The 18356-nt window shown below is 38.5% G+C and overlaps 1 protein-coding gene across 3 annotated transcripts in view; it reads right to left on the minus strand.

Moving 5' to 3' along the window:
- The window catches only part of GNB1L (G protein subunit beta 1 like), a 48906-nt gene that overhangs the window by 26834 nt on the left and 3716 nt on the right, over positions 1-18356 (minus strand). The window contains exon 1 of one of the 3 annotated variants that reach the window (XM_075168029.1): positions 7739-11396. The exons of the other annotated variants lie outside the window; for them this stretch is intronic. Within the exon in view, the coding sequence (XP_075024130.1) occupies positions 7739-7865 (127 nt within the window). The 5' untranslated portion in view covers positions 7866-11396. Of the gene's footprint in view, positions 1-7738; positions 11397-18356 lie in introns of those variants that run through there. 3 annotated transcript variants of the gene reach the window in all.

Consider the following 18356-nt stretch of genomic DNA (forward strand, 5'->3'; position numbering starts at 1 on the left):
CTTTTTCACTCATACAAAAGCCCTTTTTTGGCCCGCACTTCTGTGCCTACCTGCGCTCGCTCAAAAGTTTTGTGACACTCTGCCACGCTGCATAGCGGAGCGCTAGTGCATGAGCGTGTTTTCCAAGTGGGTCACTAGCTGTAACTGCAGAGGAAGTCGGTGGAAATGAGAGACTCCCTCAAATTAATAGTGCAATGCAAACAATTTTGCTTATTCCATCACATTTACAATCTCCAACGTTAAAATACAGCAGGCAGCCCTTGCAGTATGAGCTTTCCAAACACGATACTCCCATGTTTCCAGCCTGTAACCCGCTGGGTTTCATGGTGGTGAAACTATGAACTACCCCCTACCCAAGAAACACCCTTATAACACGGCTGCCTGTGAATACCGTGGCCCTTCCTCGTGCAGCCAGCTACCGCCTTGCTGCTGTGTGCGGTACCTGAGTAGCAAAGACAGATCAGGAGAGTCCCAACAGCACCTGATTCACCTCGCTGAATTATGCCAGACCACAGCGGGACTGGGAAAGAGCTTAGATATCCCTGGTTGACGCAAAACGCTGCCTGGTTATATGGCACTTCTAGGAAGCAGAGAACAAGAGTTTAGGGCTTCAAGAACCCGCTTAAGGAGTAGCATTTCCATACATAATTAAAAGAGATGCCAGACAAATCTGCACAAGTTGAATGAGTTCAACTCATCTGACTGCAAAAGTGAATTTTTAGAGGTTATTGACTACAAAAGGTCTGAAAGCAGGTATATGGTGTGGTAAACAAATAATTCTTCAGAGGTGTTGTGACAGATTTTTAAGCCCAGCTTTTCATTTTGCAGGTACAAATCAAAAAATGACAGAACACACTGAAACAGGGAAGTCAGCAACAGAAAGGGATGTTGCAAGACAATCATCTGAAGAAATCTCTTTGCACCTGAGGTGAAAAGTATCTGACTGTACAAAGAAATACCTTTTTGTGTCCTCTAACAAGCTAACACATACAAAACACTTAGGGAAGAATGAAACAGCCACTTAGGTTAAAATCCAAAATTAAAAGGCAGGCAGCCTGCTTTTCACATTCTTGCCCCAGTCCCCTGAAACACATGATATGTCTGTTGTGTGCGAAGACAGAAACATGCACTAGTAAAAGTAAAATCAGTAGAAGCTTGTATAGGAACTGCCCGCACAGATCAAGAGACGTGGGAGTGCTACAGAAATAGTTGCAAAGGTCAGAGCCCCAGAATATATGAAAATTCACTCATCAGTCAACGAACACCACAGCTTTCAGTTTAAAGCTCCCTTTGCTATCTTTGGTGCTAAATTAAGATATAAACTGTATTATACTTCTAGGATTTCTTTAAAGCTAATTTTAAAAATAATTTATTTCAAGCGGAAATTAGAAATCAGTAGAAATCTTTAAATCAATAAATTGATTTCAAGCAGAAATTAGAATTAGTAGAAATTTCTGATTTAACCAGTAAAATGTACTAATAAAACACTCTTAATTTGCAGAAGTAAGGATAACCAAATTATTTCTCTTAAATTGGTTACTTTTCATATTACTACCTACCTATGACTACCAAAGTAGAGACAAACACAGTGATGTACATTTGTATTTCGTATGTGACTTCAAAACCTAAAAAAAAAATTTAAAAAAATAGAAAAAATCACAACGGTGGACTGGAAGCATTCATTAGTGTGCTTGTACTGGAAAATACAGTATCATTTCTAGATAGAATTCTCTCGCCTGCAAAACTTGCTAGTTAGAGACACATCAGTGTCAAAGAGAATGCAATGATTTATATGACCTAGCTACACAATCCTTTATTAACTGGTATCATAAACCTGTTGCCACACAGCCAACATTACCGCTGACAAGAGCCCTTCCTTTTACAGGTTGGGAACACTAAATGCTGCCAGAGCTTTCATTCTAAATAGTCACCAAATCATTTCTAATGACTAACAATGACTGCCTGCTCAGAAAAACACTTCAAAAGTCTCATTTTGAGAAGTGCTGAGAACCTCCATTTCCCGTTGACTTTAAGGGAAGTTAGGAGTTCATCCTCTCCCAGGAGCTCCCCAAAATTACCTTCTCTCCTGACATTTAGACAATGAATGATGCAGTTTCCACATTTTAATTGTAATAGTCAATGGACAGATAGCAAACAAAACTGCTTATCAGCAATTGGTGATATGCCAAGAAATCTTATGGGAGCAGAAAAGAAAATGACTAATAACCATCATGCAATGCAACAGGTTTTTAATGATTTCCACTCAGATAATGGCTCCTCACAGTATTAGCACCTTTTTTGTCTCTAGGCATCCCCTAACTGAATGAGGCTAAACCACAATATATTACGATTTTAAGTAATGAAGTTTGCAAGAAAAATGTATATAAAAGTCAAGTGTGTAACCTTCAGGAATACTGAAACCCAGGCTTGTGTCTTGAGGTTCACTTTCAAATACTTCCATCTGCAATTTTTAAAAAAGTCACTGTACAATAATTATTTTCCATATGAAAACATAGATTCAGCATGGGAACAAACTAAGAATGATTGTAATTATTTGAAAGACACTGAGTTAGCATATGGATCTCATTGCCACTTACACATTTTGGTCACTGAAACAAAAAGCCATTAATCAATATGTAAAAGCCATAAATTAACATAAACATTAATCATTGTAATACTCCCACTGTGTTGGACTGATAATTTTTTTTCAGTCTTTCATTCTGACATATTCGCCTTCAGCTATCAGCTGGTTGACCTTTTTTTACACAGTTAAACATTTTGGGCATTGCAAATCTTACTGAAGTAAACATTTTGGAGACAGCCAAATATCATGGATATGTTTATGCCAAAAATATGGGGTCTGAAAACATAAGAGTCCCTGCCTCACATATCACTGCAATAGCTTTTAATAAGGGAATCTAAAATATGGTATGAAATACAGCTGAAACAGATGAAATTCTAGTGTTTCATAAACAGGTTCATTTTGCAGATGAGGGAAAAGACACCCATCCGTTTTACTTTCTGAAACCCATTAATTGCTTGGTAAAGTGCGATAATCTAACTACAGACAGCCTTGTTTGGAGAAATAAAACAGGCATAAAAGCCCATAGTAGTTCAGCTCTGCAACACACTCCCCATAACATTAATTAAAAAAAAAAAAAGACAACAAATGCCTAATCATTTTGAAAAATTGAATATGAAAATGCACAATATAAGTGAAAAGAAGTATTAATACAACTGTCTCTCTATACCATACCATCAGACCTAAAGTGAATTTAAGTTTGTACACTTGATAAATCATTGTAATCTAGCAGAAAATTGATAAACCAAGGACCATCAAAAGATTGTTTTGAGTAGCCTCTAGTTCAGCCACGCATAGCAATCTGTCAGCCACAGGGCTCTGTCTACCCATCCTCCTTAATTAGGGGTGCTGCATAGTGCAGCATCAGCTACAAATCTTTTGGTTCCAAGAGCTAATAATGTCCTCAGATAGCATGGGCTTAATTAAACATCTTCCAGACATTTTAGCAGACATTTCCTGCAATAATCTTGTTTAGTAACAAACTATTAAAAAGAATTGACAGAGAAGAATTATATCAAGTTGTTACAGCAACTGAAGTTATTTGGGCCAGAATTATATGTCTGCAATTAAGGATTCTGTAACTCTGAGCAATTAAAATATCACTTTATTTGAAAACTAATTAATTCTAAACACATATTTTTCCCATGACAAACTTTTATGATTATTTAATTTATTCCATTCTAATTACACTTTAATTAATCTACTCTTGTATGATATTATACTGTTATTCTGGCATTTGACCAATGAAGACAATAAATTGATTGCAGTTCCGTTGCGCAAGAGCAGAAACTGTCATGCCAGTTTCAACACCACGTTTATTTATTTGTCTGTTCTATTACTTTTCTTTTCCTCCCACAGGGCATAGGAACATGAAACACAGCACAAATCGGATGACATTTTGTCTCCTATACTTTTTGTTTTCCAAAGTGTAAAATAGAACTTGAGAGTTTTTAGTATTAAGGAAATGTATATGTAACATATATTACATAATAAAAATATAACCTATAGGAAATTAACTTAGACTTCTAAAATACATCACACAATGACTTATCAATTGATTCCTGATGTACAGGACCGTGTCCAGAGCTGCTAGAAACAGATTTGTTTCCATTGACATTGAGCTCTGCTGGCCTGGTACAGTCAACAATAAGGGATAAAGAGGCCAAAAACCATTTTTATACTTACCTTAAAATTACATTCATTTTAGTACCTCAGTAAGTTTTACAAGACACTGCATTTTAATTTTGCATCAACTTACCTTAGATTCAATTAAAACAAAAATATATACATTCTTTTCTTACTCTATAATATTATATTTTGATTAAACTCTGATAAAAGAAATACGTACAAATATTTTATTACACACAGAATTAGTAGTGTTGTATTTATTTTGCTTTGGCCATACTTGAAGTAAAAATGACTGTCATTTACAGTCAGAAGTCCTCAAGTTTATTTGAATATGAACGTCCCTGAAATTCACATTTGGTGGGAGGAGATACTGAGTAGTGACTCTTATGAAGACACAATGAAGCAATCTACTTTTCATGTACTTTTAAAACTTCTGCTCGTGTTCCTGGCTATACGCTTTCTTCTGCTTATGAAATAAGCCCTTATTGTATACACCTTACCAAAAGTGAGACGCCTTGCAGAGGTAAGCAATTAAATTAAAACGCACTGCAAGTTGAGCTCTGACAGTGCTTTCCAAAATATTTCCTTTTACTTTAATCACACAGTTTATATTTCACAGAATTAAAAAGAAAAGTACAAAATACATTCACAAAATACATATACGTTAAGAGAGGAAAAAAAGATTCTGCACTTAATTGAACAGGTTAAGTACTTTACCGGTATTGCCATAATGGAAGATCCATTTACAGCAGAATATTGTACCTGTTTCCTATCCCCCATGATTATATTATCAACAGTTAAAAAATATACTTTGAAATTGCAGATAGCAAATGGGATAAACTGATGTAAACACAGAAGGAATATTAAATAACCAAGGTAATTCCTATTTGTGTCCAGCTCACGTTTCGAATTCCAAATTTTGGATCTGATCTACATCCATCCAAAGTGCTAGATGATATTGGTGAGACTGCTCAAACGAGGAAGGGTTTGCCGGATTCATTCATTACAGCAGTATTTCATAAAGCATTTTCTTTTTAGAAGGTTTGTGCTTCTGTGTAAACTACAGCACGTCTCCGAGACCAGCATTATTATGGGTCATTCTTTGTAGATGGAGAAACTGAGGCAGGGACAGTAAGTGACCTCCCAAGGTGGCACAGCCACTACAACTGGGGTTAGGACTCCGCTCGCTGACTCCTGGCAGTCCCTTCCCACGGCCAGTGAGATTCACACACCACATGGTATTTTAAGAAACAAAGCAATGTGGACATTAATTTAATCTACATCAATTCATTAGGCTAAAACTTTAAATCCTTATTCAGGTGAACGCTTAAGGTCAGAAGCAACTGCGTTTCAGTAAAGACCATACCATTTGGTACATACATTTTACTTTCTCCAAGAACCCCTTCAGTATTTAAAAAAAGTGAAGACTTAGTGTTATCTATATCACTTTTAAATATACGAGTCAGTTACAGATTACAAAGTATTTTTATGCTATGAATTCAAGCTTAATTACTAATAGTATGTCTCATTTGTCTGTTAGGATTCCCATCCAATACAGCATAAGTACTTGGATAAGCCAGTTATTGGAGAGCAAATTAGTCCAAGAAATCTAATAAGGATCACTATAATTCCAGTGCAAACAGGAATGACATCTACAAGGCAAATATTATCTGAATATCAAATTTTTAAAAAAAATGTTTATTTTAACAGTTTAGGCTAAGCTTATACTTTAGATACAAACCCACAATTGTTCTTTCATGCCAGTTTGATCACATAAGTCTATATCCATTTTGCAGAAGCACATAGGATGCATTTGTTAAATATGCTAATCTCCAAGGCTCCGAGACAAGAGTAATCACATGTTAAACAGTTAAATTGTTAAAATGTGAGGGATGTTAATAAAAAAGCTGGTCCTGCATTTAACAGCGGTTGAATACTGATGACGCTTAATTCCCAGTTTCTAGTACTGACTGTTTCCTATGTCTACATGATCAGTTAGTTTCTCTAGGTTTTAAGGAGCAACGCTAACTGTTTAGCAAATGGAGAGAAATAAAACCAAAGTTACAGAATAGAGTTACATAGTTTACACATGTAACTTCAAGCTTCACTCCTCTCATCCACGATAAACTACTCCTGACCAAAAGTGTAGTGAAAAATGCAAAACTGTTTCACCGCCTTAATTTGAAACTTTGAACAATTCTGCAGTACCTGAACTTGAACTCGCAGCCTTTGAATGTGTGCTGAACAGCCCCCTATTGTACTGCACTTTTATGCTGGCAGGAACTGAAGTGTCAATCTTTCATCAGATAATCAGATTATGTCATGTTCTGACCAAATTCATTAGGAAAACTTTTACCAACCCTATTATCTCAAACCAGAAAATCTAGATCAAAGTATAACCGATTTTACAGCACAATAAAACTGTTATAAATATTTAAACACTAATTAAAAGGCCTCTTTTGTTAAAAGTAAATAAATAATTGAAAGCTACCTCTTCTTATAAATGCTATTCAATGCAACCATATTTATCTCATGCTTCTCAGAAAAACAGGACCTATATATGGTGGAGAGTGGGAAGAAATGCACTTAAAAGCAGTCATTTGAGAAGATGGAGGGTTGCTACACTTTTAAATCATTTGCCTAAAGTAAGTCACACTGACTGCTCATTCTAGTCACAAAGCATTAACCCCTGAATGTCTTTGCTAACTCCATTCATACTGGACAATCGTATCTGCTTACTTCATGCACATATATTGGATGGACACTACATCCAAAAGGAGAGAAGAAATACTTTTTAAGGAAGTCCTACAACAATGAGTAATTTCTCAGTAAATGCAATTATATTGTAATTTGTTTTCTTCCTAAAGTATGCATGATCTTGTCTCCTAAAAAGGTAAATAACTGTAATTAAGTTTGGCAGATGTACTTTCTGCTTTTTGAGCGGGTATGACATCTGCATAAAACAAACAGTGAATGTGAGAGTGGTAAATATTTCCCCTTGTCTCCATTTCAGGTGGATAGCAAGCATGGCATAAGAAGGAATCAAAGCATTCATATTAATATAATTAACTGAAAGAAACTGAGTTTAGACTAATCCATGAGCAGGAGCAGCGACAACAAATAACAACAGGACAGTCATCAATATTGATTTCACGTATTTTTCAGTACTACAATCAGATTCTCCATCTGTAATTCAAACTTTAAAAGTATGATAATTTACGGAAAGGAGATTAATTTAGCCATTTTGAGTCAAAGACGTATTTCATAGCTTCATCCCAAATCCTGTATATTGTTAGGCTCCCTTTCCCCTTTGAAGACTTAGTGAATGATTGAAGCTTCTACTTTCTGAGAAACAGATAACGCAAGACTAGTAATCTGACTCTAAGCCACTGGATAAAGGCAGTTTGTTTCCTCTTAGCCTATCTGTCAACACCTCTTCAGTAATTAGTCCTAATTATTACAAAGGGCTAGCCTCCCATTCGCATTATTAAATCAGAAATAGTATCATAGCCAGGTATCTTTCAACGCCTACCAGACTGGCGACCTTCGATTTCATTGAATCTTCTATCAGTATCCGCCTTTGGAAGAGCCTCGGCAGTAATTTTAGCATCAGCTTCAAAGATGCAGATCCCACAGTGGAATTCCAGGGATGCATTCATATACACACCCACATCATGTGACAGGAGAGCAAGCAACACAATTGACCTTTGCATTGTTCTCTAAACTCCCGTGATATAAAACACACATCTCTGTTTTATACAATAGAACTGTTTTTCTGTCTGCGTGCTTAGAAGTGCTCCTTTGAACTAAATGCTGATAGGAAAAATAGTGATACTGTGTCTATAAAGATGAGAGTCAAATCTTTGTTAAGAAAACGATACATCTGAAGATTTTTTCAGATCAAGATTGATTTGCAAGTAGTAAATAGTAACTAAAATATGCATAAATGTATTTAAGTGGGAAGAAGATTTAAAAGGTTTCTTCTGTTTATTTTTGCCCTATAGCTGAAGTACTTCCCCAGGAAACTGGAAAACAAAAAGGACGATGACATCAAAACTCTCACAGAACCAAAGCTCAATTAGCTGAGGCTTTAGTCAGACGGTTTTAAGCTCTTCATTTGTGTTAACATTTATTTAACTGAAACAAGAGAAAAAAAGATACTCTGAAGAACCAAACACTCCATTTCTTTTGATTAAAAGCCAAACATGTTTCCCAATAGCACATCTGGGACCACTAGTGAGGATTTGTTTACACTGGATTTCTCATCAACAGCAGAGCACTACCAGTTTCCTCAGACACAATGAACCAGCCTGAGCTGCACCGGTACCGTTTATGGCTTGCGTAAGTATCTCTAGTAAAACCTTGTGCCCAGAGCAGAGGAGCTACACAAATATTCAAAAGTCTCCATGTGAACAAAGCCCACATCCTTGAATGAAAACAGAAAATGTTTTTGTTGATATGCTTAGTGTTTCAAAAAATAAAGCATACAAAAGACTCTTTTTTTTTACAAAAAAACATTTTAAAGAACTTTTCTGTGTCCTATATTAAAGTGAATTATTTCCTCTTTGCGGGTCTCCTCTAAATGCTACAGTTGTTGATAATAAACAATACTAAATAAATTAAAGAAAAATATATAAATAATAAAAGAGCTAGCCACTATATAAGAAGTAGTAGCCTAAATATTTAGGGTTTGACTGAGCGATCAGGAGTTGGGCAGGCACTAAACAGGGTGCACGGGGAGGATGCCCCAACCTGCAGGGATGTCACTGCAGCTCTGTGGTGTCACTAAAGCCCAGTGCCTGGAACAGGGACCACGTCCCAAGTTCTGGGCCCCTGATCCGTAGATGTGGTCAGCCCGAAGTCCCTCTTCTGTCTCATTCTCTCAACTTGGCCTACTTGGAACTAGCACAAAGACATCTCAGTAGCACCCAATATTGGCGCATGAAGAAACTACTCTGATTCAGCTTCCTGCATATTTGTCCTGCATACCTTCCTGCTGGAGTACTCATGGCACCATACAGCTTCACTGCACCTGGATGGCTTTTCACTTCAGAGATAACTAAAACTTACTGCCAAGAAAAACAAACACACAAACTTAAAATTCATTTTCCAAGTTGTACATTTTCCAAATAAATGCCATGTTAGTAACATTGCACAGTAACAGGCAGGCATTTGACTATCAATGGATCAGACTTTAAAACACACTAATATTTCAGGTATCAACAATGCAGTATTAACACACTTGCTACCAATTTTTTCTTGATTATCCTTATGAGAATTCAGCGTACTAACAATAAGAACCTTTCAAAGGAAAACATCGTATGATTGTAGTACTGCAGAAAAAAATGCCCTGCAGGGCCAGACGACTGGTCCATCCAGCCTAGTATCCTGTTTCCAACAGTGGCATGCTATTTAGAGATGCTATTTAGGGAAAAGACAGAAGCCTGACTGCTTTTGCAATCCATTCCCCCCCATACTCCTCCGTGCACAATCGCTGTATTAATGATGTTACAGGGCATGTAATTTCACTGTCCATTTGTGGTCCTGCTGTCTATGAAATTGTCTAATCCCTTTTGAACCTGCTGATACCATTGCCTTTACTACCTCCTGTGGCAAAAAAATTCACTATCTGAAGTTTCAGAAAATGAAAGAGTATTTTCTTTTATTTGTTTTAAACCTAATCTCCTATTAGCTTCACTGAGTGCCCTCTAGTTCTTGCATTGCAGGATTTGGAGGGCAACGGTTTCACATTCAGCTTGTTCATCACTTTCATGATTTTGTAAATCTCAGTGATAAATATCTTTCTCTAAACTAGGAGTACCAGCCTGTTCAATCTCTCATACGACAGTTGTTCCGTTTCTCCCGATTGTTTCAGTTGCCATTTTCTGCACCATCTCTAACTCCACTAAATCCACCTGGAAAAGCAGAACTGAACATGGTTCTTCAGATATGAGCCCAGTGAGGTTTTCCGTAGTACCAAAATGACATCCCTGACAAGCTAAATCTTCACTGACCTCAAAAATCACGTTACTTTCGAGAGAGAAGTTACTTCTTTCTGCAACAGATTTAATTCAGCCAATACACCTGGCAAAGGAAGTTATTTCTGCTCTCAATAGCTTAGGATTTCTGCTGCAGGGCACGCCAACAGAGAAAAGGCTAAGTGTAAGTGTAAGTGTAAGTGTACTGCCCAAGGATCTACATCCGGAAGAAATAGCATAGTATTTTAAGAGCACTTCCTGAAACACCTAGACTTCCTGGAATTACTAGTTAAAATCCCAGAGGAACTGATAACGTTCTCTGTCCATCCAAGCCTAGCAGACTGCTTCCCTACACCACTGTGTATCTTCGGGGAAGAATTTTAAAGGTCCTATCCACTCTACACCAATGCTTGAGAGCTTTGGCCCATTTTTATAGCAATAAGCCTCGTAGCTTCTCTTGCTGACTTGGGCCAAAATCCCGCTAACACATCAAGCTAGCAGCTGTTTCTCTCCATTTCCAGCTACGTTCATTTAAGTGGCATATTTTACAGCAAACCAGATTCTTCCCTATTTTAAGGTTACTTTGTACTACACGAAAATGTTGGAGTGGCAAAGGGTTGCTTTTTTCCCTTGATTTTCATTTCATGTCATTAACTTTCATGGAAGTAAAAGTGTTTGGGTCAAAAAGAGGCAACAATTATAAAAGCATATGTGCACAATGTAATCTCAAAAGAAAAAAGCAATCAGACCCCAGCCGGACGAACAAAAGGAAATATATCTTTGTTCCAGCTGCGTGAGCCGCCCAAGCACCAAGAAGACAGCGCTGAAATCTCCCCAAGGCTGCGGACAGCATCGTTGCAATGTAACCACAGCCCTGCCTTGGCCTCGCTTCTGCCACCACATGCCCAATCTCCCAGCAAGAATCTACCAGGACAGAGGAGCCACATCTCCCTGTGGTCACCCAGAAATGCCCGTGTCTCAAAATGGCAATGAGATGGATGGATCCCATGGCCTTTATCTGGCAGTTTTGCCCAAGTGCAGAGAGGAAGGTGAGGCCCCATGCTCCCAGTGCAGTCCTTGCAGGAGGAAATGAGATCTGGATTTCATGACATTGCTAGCAAACTACCTCTACAAAGCAGAATATTCATTTTTGGATACTACACATTAGAATGTTTTATATGAATGTACTTCTGCAATTTCCTCAGTTCCCACTAAGGTCCAAAATACTTAGATACATCAATAATTACACAAAGGTAGCACCACTAAACTAATACTGATTTTAAAGAGACTACTCACATAGTGAAGATGTTCACACACATCTGCAACAACCATGGAACATTAACTTAGCAACTGGCTTTAGCTCTCTCAAAACCAAGTCTTCATAATAATGTGTTTTGTATAAAACCAGATTACAGTTTAACCTGCAAGGTCTTTGGTATGTTCCTTTTTCAAGACTGTAAGTACTAGTTTCAGGGAAGAAGTCTGTGCCAAAGTATATTATACCTACTGTGGCAATAAATTCTTCATGGATGAGGTTTTATACATAAATTACCTTCATTTGCAGTCTCTGAATGCTCTTCTAAATTTTATGGGATAATATGAATTATGAGCACCCATGTATTTCTTGTAGGTATAATGGGAGACAGATTTTTTTCTACTATATGCAAAAGATTATGCAAGTGAGTTGTACTCTACACCTCCCTCCCCGCACCCGTGTTGAACAAATGCGATAACACAGACCAGTCAACTGCTTATGAGAAGTGTACAGCCTGCTATAAAGATATGTATGTATGAATTAGGTCTAACTAGGATTAAATATGAATCACATATTTAAACAAAAGCATTAAAAATATCTGAAAGGTTTTTTCTAAACCTTATAAACTTAGATTTCTTAATCTGTTATTTCTTGGTTTAGTTATTGATACATTTATGGTTTGGCAAAATAACTCCTTTTAAATAAATTGTACATTTAAAGTGCACAATTTATATTTAATTGAAGCTACCATTGTAATCTTTACAAAACTTGGCTGGATTTCAGTGGCTGGGCTTTAGGTATTTTGCTGGTTCTGCTGGATTTTTAAAACCCTAGAGATCTGGGAATGGAATGAGTGTGTTCACTGTTATTATTAGTCTCTAGTAAATACTGCCGGTGACCCACTGGAACCTAAATCCTAGCCATTCTTCATATATCGTTGAACACTGGGTGCTTTGGACTCGGTTCATACACAACATTTGCCTCAGATGCAAAGTTCCAGGTTTCCACAGGAGCTCTAATTGCAGGAATCACTAGGAATGTGAACTGGCAAACAGTACCTGGACCCCAATTCTGCAAACTGCTCTACTCCCACTATCTGAATCAGCTTAGTAGTTTCAAAGGCTTCACAAGAACAGGTCCACGATCAGCCATTTTTCTGCAAGGACACACTCTTGGTCCGCTGTATTAAACAGCAACAATGCTTCAAAATGCACCTACTCACAGCCACTGAAATCAAGAGGTGAAACACCGCAGGAATGGTACAGATGGTGTGGGAATGCTTGCCCTGCTCCCACGACAGCGGGGGAAGGATCAGGCATGAAGGCTCATCAACAAGATCAGACAAAAGAGAAAACACTGAATCATATTAAAGTAATTACCAGAAAATAAGACTTCTGTAAAATATTTGCAATCAGCTAGTTCAAGCCTTCAGGCTCAGTCTTGTGTTGGGCTGCATGTAGCGGCACCACCCCAGGAGGCGCTCCAGGAAGAACGGGTGACTCAGAGTCACAGTTCCTCCCTGGCTCCTTTCCTCTCCCATGGGAGAACAAATAATTTCCACCACCACCACCCCCCCGTCCTGAGTGCAATGTACTCCCACGTTACTCCTAACTAGCTTGATAGCACAAAAAGCGTGGCCCTGCTCCCCCTCTGCTTGCCCTACTTATATGGCAGTGAGGGAAGGATCAGGCACGAAGACCCCATTGTCTCTCTGTCCCATTGTCTCTCCTTTCCCATCTCCTCACACCCAAAACTGCTGTCTAAAGTGGCCATATGGGACATATTTACTTCCCAGTCCTGCCCCGAGGTGCTACTAGGGACAGGAATAATCTAGCATGGAGATAGTATCAGCATGAAAGGGAAGAGAATCCTAGTTAGGAAGAACACACGTCGTCACTAGATAATGATAACCACATTTAATGGGCACAAGCATGAAGGCACGAATTTCAGAGATTTTGCCCTTATTTTAAAAAATAGGGGGTTATTATAAAAATGCCCAATTACATCATCAGGCACTATACAATATTTATGGTATAAAATCACTATAATTAAATGCTAAGTGCTGATTCCAATTATTTAGCAGTGGAGCAATAAAATAAGCAAGTGCCTTTAAAATGTTATTTTCACAGAGTAATCACAGAACACAAAAGGAGCTAAAAACCGACCTGTCAGGACCTTAGGCGTCCCATGGTGAGACATGAGATTTAAGGTGCAAGGATTCTCAGGCCGAGTGTCGCAGTTAAGCTCTGTGTCCCTCAGATCCACTTTTTTGCTGCAAGATTACAGTGGAGCTAGCATATGGGAAAAGAGAAGAGTAAATTCCGTCCCTGACTGGGTTAGAGTTACCATGTCACCTTAAAACTAGTCACTTGGGAAAAACAAAGGCTTATATAGAGACTAAAAATATTAAAGATCTGAAGCAGGGAGGTAGTTCAGTCCACAGTGGCCATGTCTGCACATGCCTCTCCACTGAAGGACCGGGGCTGTGTTCATTAGTGTTGGAAAATCTTGCAAGATTATATTAAAAAAATCATTTAAATTGGAAAATTAGTTCCAAAACATAACCATTATTGAGAAATATCATACAAAACATAGGAAATAAAGGATATTCCCAGCAGATACTCTCAATAAGCTATCTGTCATAGAGGGAGCAAAAAGACTGCAATATTAAATATTACTAATTCTATTTTGGGGCTACATAACATTCCTGGACAAATGGTGATAAAAACATCCAGCAAGCAGGAGTAAAGCCAAGTAAACCAGATGCTGTACCGTCCTTAAGCAGGACGCAGTGCATGCTGTCCTGAACAGGGATACCTCTGTCATCCAATGAAGGGGAAGTGGCCATGCCACCTTCCTTCCTTCTTGGTGTAACTGATGTTGCTTAAAGGAAAGGCCTCCAGCACAGCTCCAAATTTGCAAGGTTCAAGTGCTGTCAGCGTGCCGGACTCATCCATACAGGGCAAAATAACGTGTGGATGTGGAGCTTCTAGACTGCCTTCACCTCAGCTGTGATCCTTGCAGAAGTTGGGATGGATGACACCAAAAAATTCTTCACATTTAGCATTACATTAAGAATTTTTTTGTCGAAAAATAGAATGCAGCCCACTTCCAGTCATGTTTCTGACAACTTTTGTTCTTCTAGGTAGATTTTCAGCCAAACAAAAACTGAGCTGGAAATGTCCAGTTCAAACTAAATGTCCTGTCAACTAAATGCGGCTGATTATTCTTTGCTTCCTTACATGCTTCTCCTTTACCAAGAACAAAACACAACTTGTCGAAGAACACATTTCAAAGCAGGAATAATTCCCAACACCACAGCTCCATTTTTATTATAAATAAAAAACCCCAAAGGTCTTCCATTAGCTTCAGTGATTGGGAGGGGGGAGAATGATGTGTTAAGCTGCAATGGAGGAAGTACATACGCCAACTGGAAAAATGGACTATAAAAAGCTTTTCTTACACAAACACAGGAGGAAGTAACCAACACCCTCAATTGTTGAAGTGAAAGGAAAAAAAACCCCAAAAAAGTAAAAATTTAAAAAGTCCTGAATGTTTCACATGTTCCCAATTACTCTCAAATTTGAGAGCCTTGTTCGATAAGATCAAACTGTTACCAACAGCAGACCTGGCAAATCTTATGCAAAGAACATAAACGCTGTATAACAGTACCAGGCGAGAGACCTTTCTGCAGTTAAGGCTGTGTATCACCTGTTTATGCGGCACAGCGCTACGGACTCGCCCTCTCTGCAGCCTGCTGCACGTTGGGTGGAGAGCCCTCTGCACCTGAAACAAGGGACCGGAGTGCAAAAGAAAGGCCACGGTGCTGCGCTGCAGGAAAAGTGTGTGCCACCACAGCAAGCCACTTCTGCCCCAAGGACCTCTACTAACCAGCAGCGTCCCCAGCCGCACGCCAGGAACGCATCCCCTCCAGTCACACAGTAACTTGTTCGCCCAGCTGGGAACCAACGTGGCATCATCTCATATGTCAGAGGACAAAAGAATGAAAGGGTCTAACACAGGTGCAAGAATTCAAAGTACAGCTTCAGAAGGTCAAACAGGCCCATCACAGGAGACAGAATTTATTAAAGCAAATAGCTAAATATTGGCAGGCCAGAGATGCAAATTCTAACAAGGCAAATTGAGGAAAAAGGAGGCAGACAGTGAAGTTGGCTGCACTGGTTACACCTCCTCTGGAGAGACTGCTACATGGGCCTTTGCACTGGGCAACACCCCATCGGAACCAGCCGTCACTGATACAGGCTCATACACTTCCATGTCCCAAGCAACAGCCCCATACACCAAGTATTCTGGTCCCTAGCAGACATGAAGTCTCTAAGAGAGATACAACCAAAAGCGAGCTCCCACGATGATCTACTGCCACTTCAGTAGTCTCATATTTTTCCATTAAGGTAATTTTCCTTATCTGTGAAAATATATTGGCTCACGGCATTTAGCAAAGTTATAACCTTCTAGTTACAGAGCTTGAACTTGTCAACAATTATTTAGTGAGTGCAATGGAGCTAGGTCAGGACATAGGTACATAGTACATAGATTCTACTAATTTTTACAAGATCATTCCTTCCCCAGCCAGCCACTGCATAAAAGGACATAAAAGTGACCTTAAATTAGGTAGAGGTTTGGCTTTGTAATGAACCTGTAGCTTCAAGGTCATTTCACTTAAAAATTTCTTACATGGTTTTGAACATCTACCATTTATAAATGACTACAAATTAAAAGCAGAGAAGACAACACACAATATTCAAGTGGAAGCAGTTAGCCCACATACTCTCCTGCCTGCAGAACATGTCAAGTTGTTTTGGAATTTTTGAAAATAACAATTAGAAACACACAAAACACTTGGACAACACAGTCCTACCAATCTGGGATAAAACTGCATTCTTCTTCCTCTGCTGCTTACTTAGCGAAGGTGTTAGCATTGCTTTGCCCAGGACAACAAAGATAGCAAGCTTTGGCATGGCTTAGCACTTTAAACATCAGGAGAGTCAATACAGAAGAAACCAATTTGCTTTGTCCCTGGTATTAATGGTCAATGCAAAACAGACCAGGATACTGGGTTCTTGAATATGTTTTCTTTATTCGGCAGAAGGCACAACAAGAAGTTTTGTGATAGGCGATTCTCCCTCCTGATTTCAAATTGAGAATCCGTGGCTTTATAGAGGTCTGCACAGACATGGCTGTGAGCAACCTCAGTCCTAGATCACTCCTATTCTCCCACATTTATGTCTGTGCTCACTTTATCATTTTGTCTGATTGTTTTGGGTGGGTTTGTGTTTGGTTTTTTTTTCACATTAAGTGTGTCCATGGGTCTTCTCCACAGCTTACCCTGTGTACACTTAAAATCCTTGATATATTTTGTTTGCCTCTCCCACCTCCTGACACTAACTAGGACCTTTTTCCCTCTCATGGCAAAATTGGCACTATAGACTGCCAACTGATTCCTGACAATTTATTTATATGCGTAGAGCATCATGCAATTCTACAACGTGAATTAAAAAAAAAAAAATCCTCAAATGCTCACACAATTCTCCTGCTTCTACTTCTCAAGAAGTTACTTTCTTGATACTCAAACTCAAATCCTGATGATAGAAACTTGCATTTTAAGGAGAGGCAAGTAGAAATTTCTCGTCAACTGAACAAGTTGAACTATGCTTCTGGGTATGTATTACAATATCTTTTCCGCATCACACCTACTCTACTAAATATACAAAACACTGAGCAAGTGATAGTTTTGTCAGCCACCAGCTAATCAAATGAAAAATTATTAGGCTTAGAAAAATAATAAAAGCAGAAGCCAGCTGTGCATTTGTTGGATGAAAATCCCAGTGTCTCCCATGTTAGCTCATGTGCATTTCAATTTCTGGGAAGAAAATAAGGGGAGTTTCTCCACCCTTTCTCATGTGAGCCATAAAACAGATTTATTACGTAGGATATATTCTGTGTTTTCTCCTGAGGAAAAAAGAAAGTGGTGGAACAAGTTCATTTTTTTCCCTTCTACAACTAGGATTTTCTTTATAATAAACACAGAGCTTAATTTTGGTATCATGTGGCCCTTCTATTTAATGCTCTGGTCACACTTTTTACCTTTCTAAATCTTGAATTGTAGCATTTTCATTTCAGTGGGGAATCTACAGCTGCTCCAGCTGTCTGAGTGTGAAAAGTCTGTCCTAAGATTCCTATCTGGTATGTTTTAAGGCAGAATGCTTCCCTCCTCTAAACCAAAGAAATTTAGCTTCTACTGAAAAATTATGGAATAACTAAAAAAAAAAGCAAAACATTAGTCTATGTTTCTTTCCAAATACTTCTTTCTCAGCTTTACCTTACGCCCAACAGTCACCCAGGAGCTCTGGGAAACTTAGGCTGCAAACTCAGAGGTTTAGGACAGGGTTGCCTCTCATCTGGGAAGGTTTTCCTGTACAAATTACTATTTTTTGACTGTAACAGTCACCTTCTGACCTTTAAAAATAAATCATGAAAGAGACAATTTGCTGACTAAATGATTTTTTTTGCTCCTAAGACTCCTAATTTGCTTACAGTATGATGTTACAATTCTAAAGACCTGTGCTGGTAAATCCATTTATAGAAAAGGTGGTTTCCCCTATAACTTTCACTTTTGAGACGCAGAAGAGACTGATTCATATTTTAAATGCTTCTGAATCATGACATAGCCTGGATTCTCCAGTTTAGTGGTCTGGAAACTTTCAAAGCTAATATATGCCTTTTTAAATGACATCCAGTAATACCTCTTTTTTTAAGTAAATCTGTTGACTCTAGTATTTGTAGCCTAAATGTGCTCTACAATCTACTCCTGATAACTAGCACCTATCGTTTAATGAGTCACTTTTCTCAACACGGCAAACCTGACATCTCTCAAAGTTCCAGTTCTTTCAAA

Source organism: Calonectris borealis, chromosome 18, assembly GCF_964195595.1.
Source record: "Calonectris borealis chromosome 18, bCalBor7.hap1.2, whole genome shotgun sequence".
Lineage (NCBI taxonomy): Eukaryota > Metazoa > Chordata > Aves > Procellariiformes > Procellariidae > Calonectris > Calonectris borealis.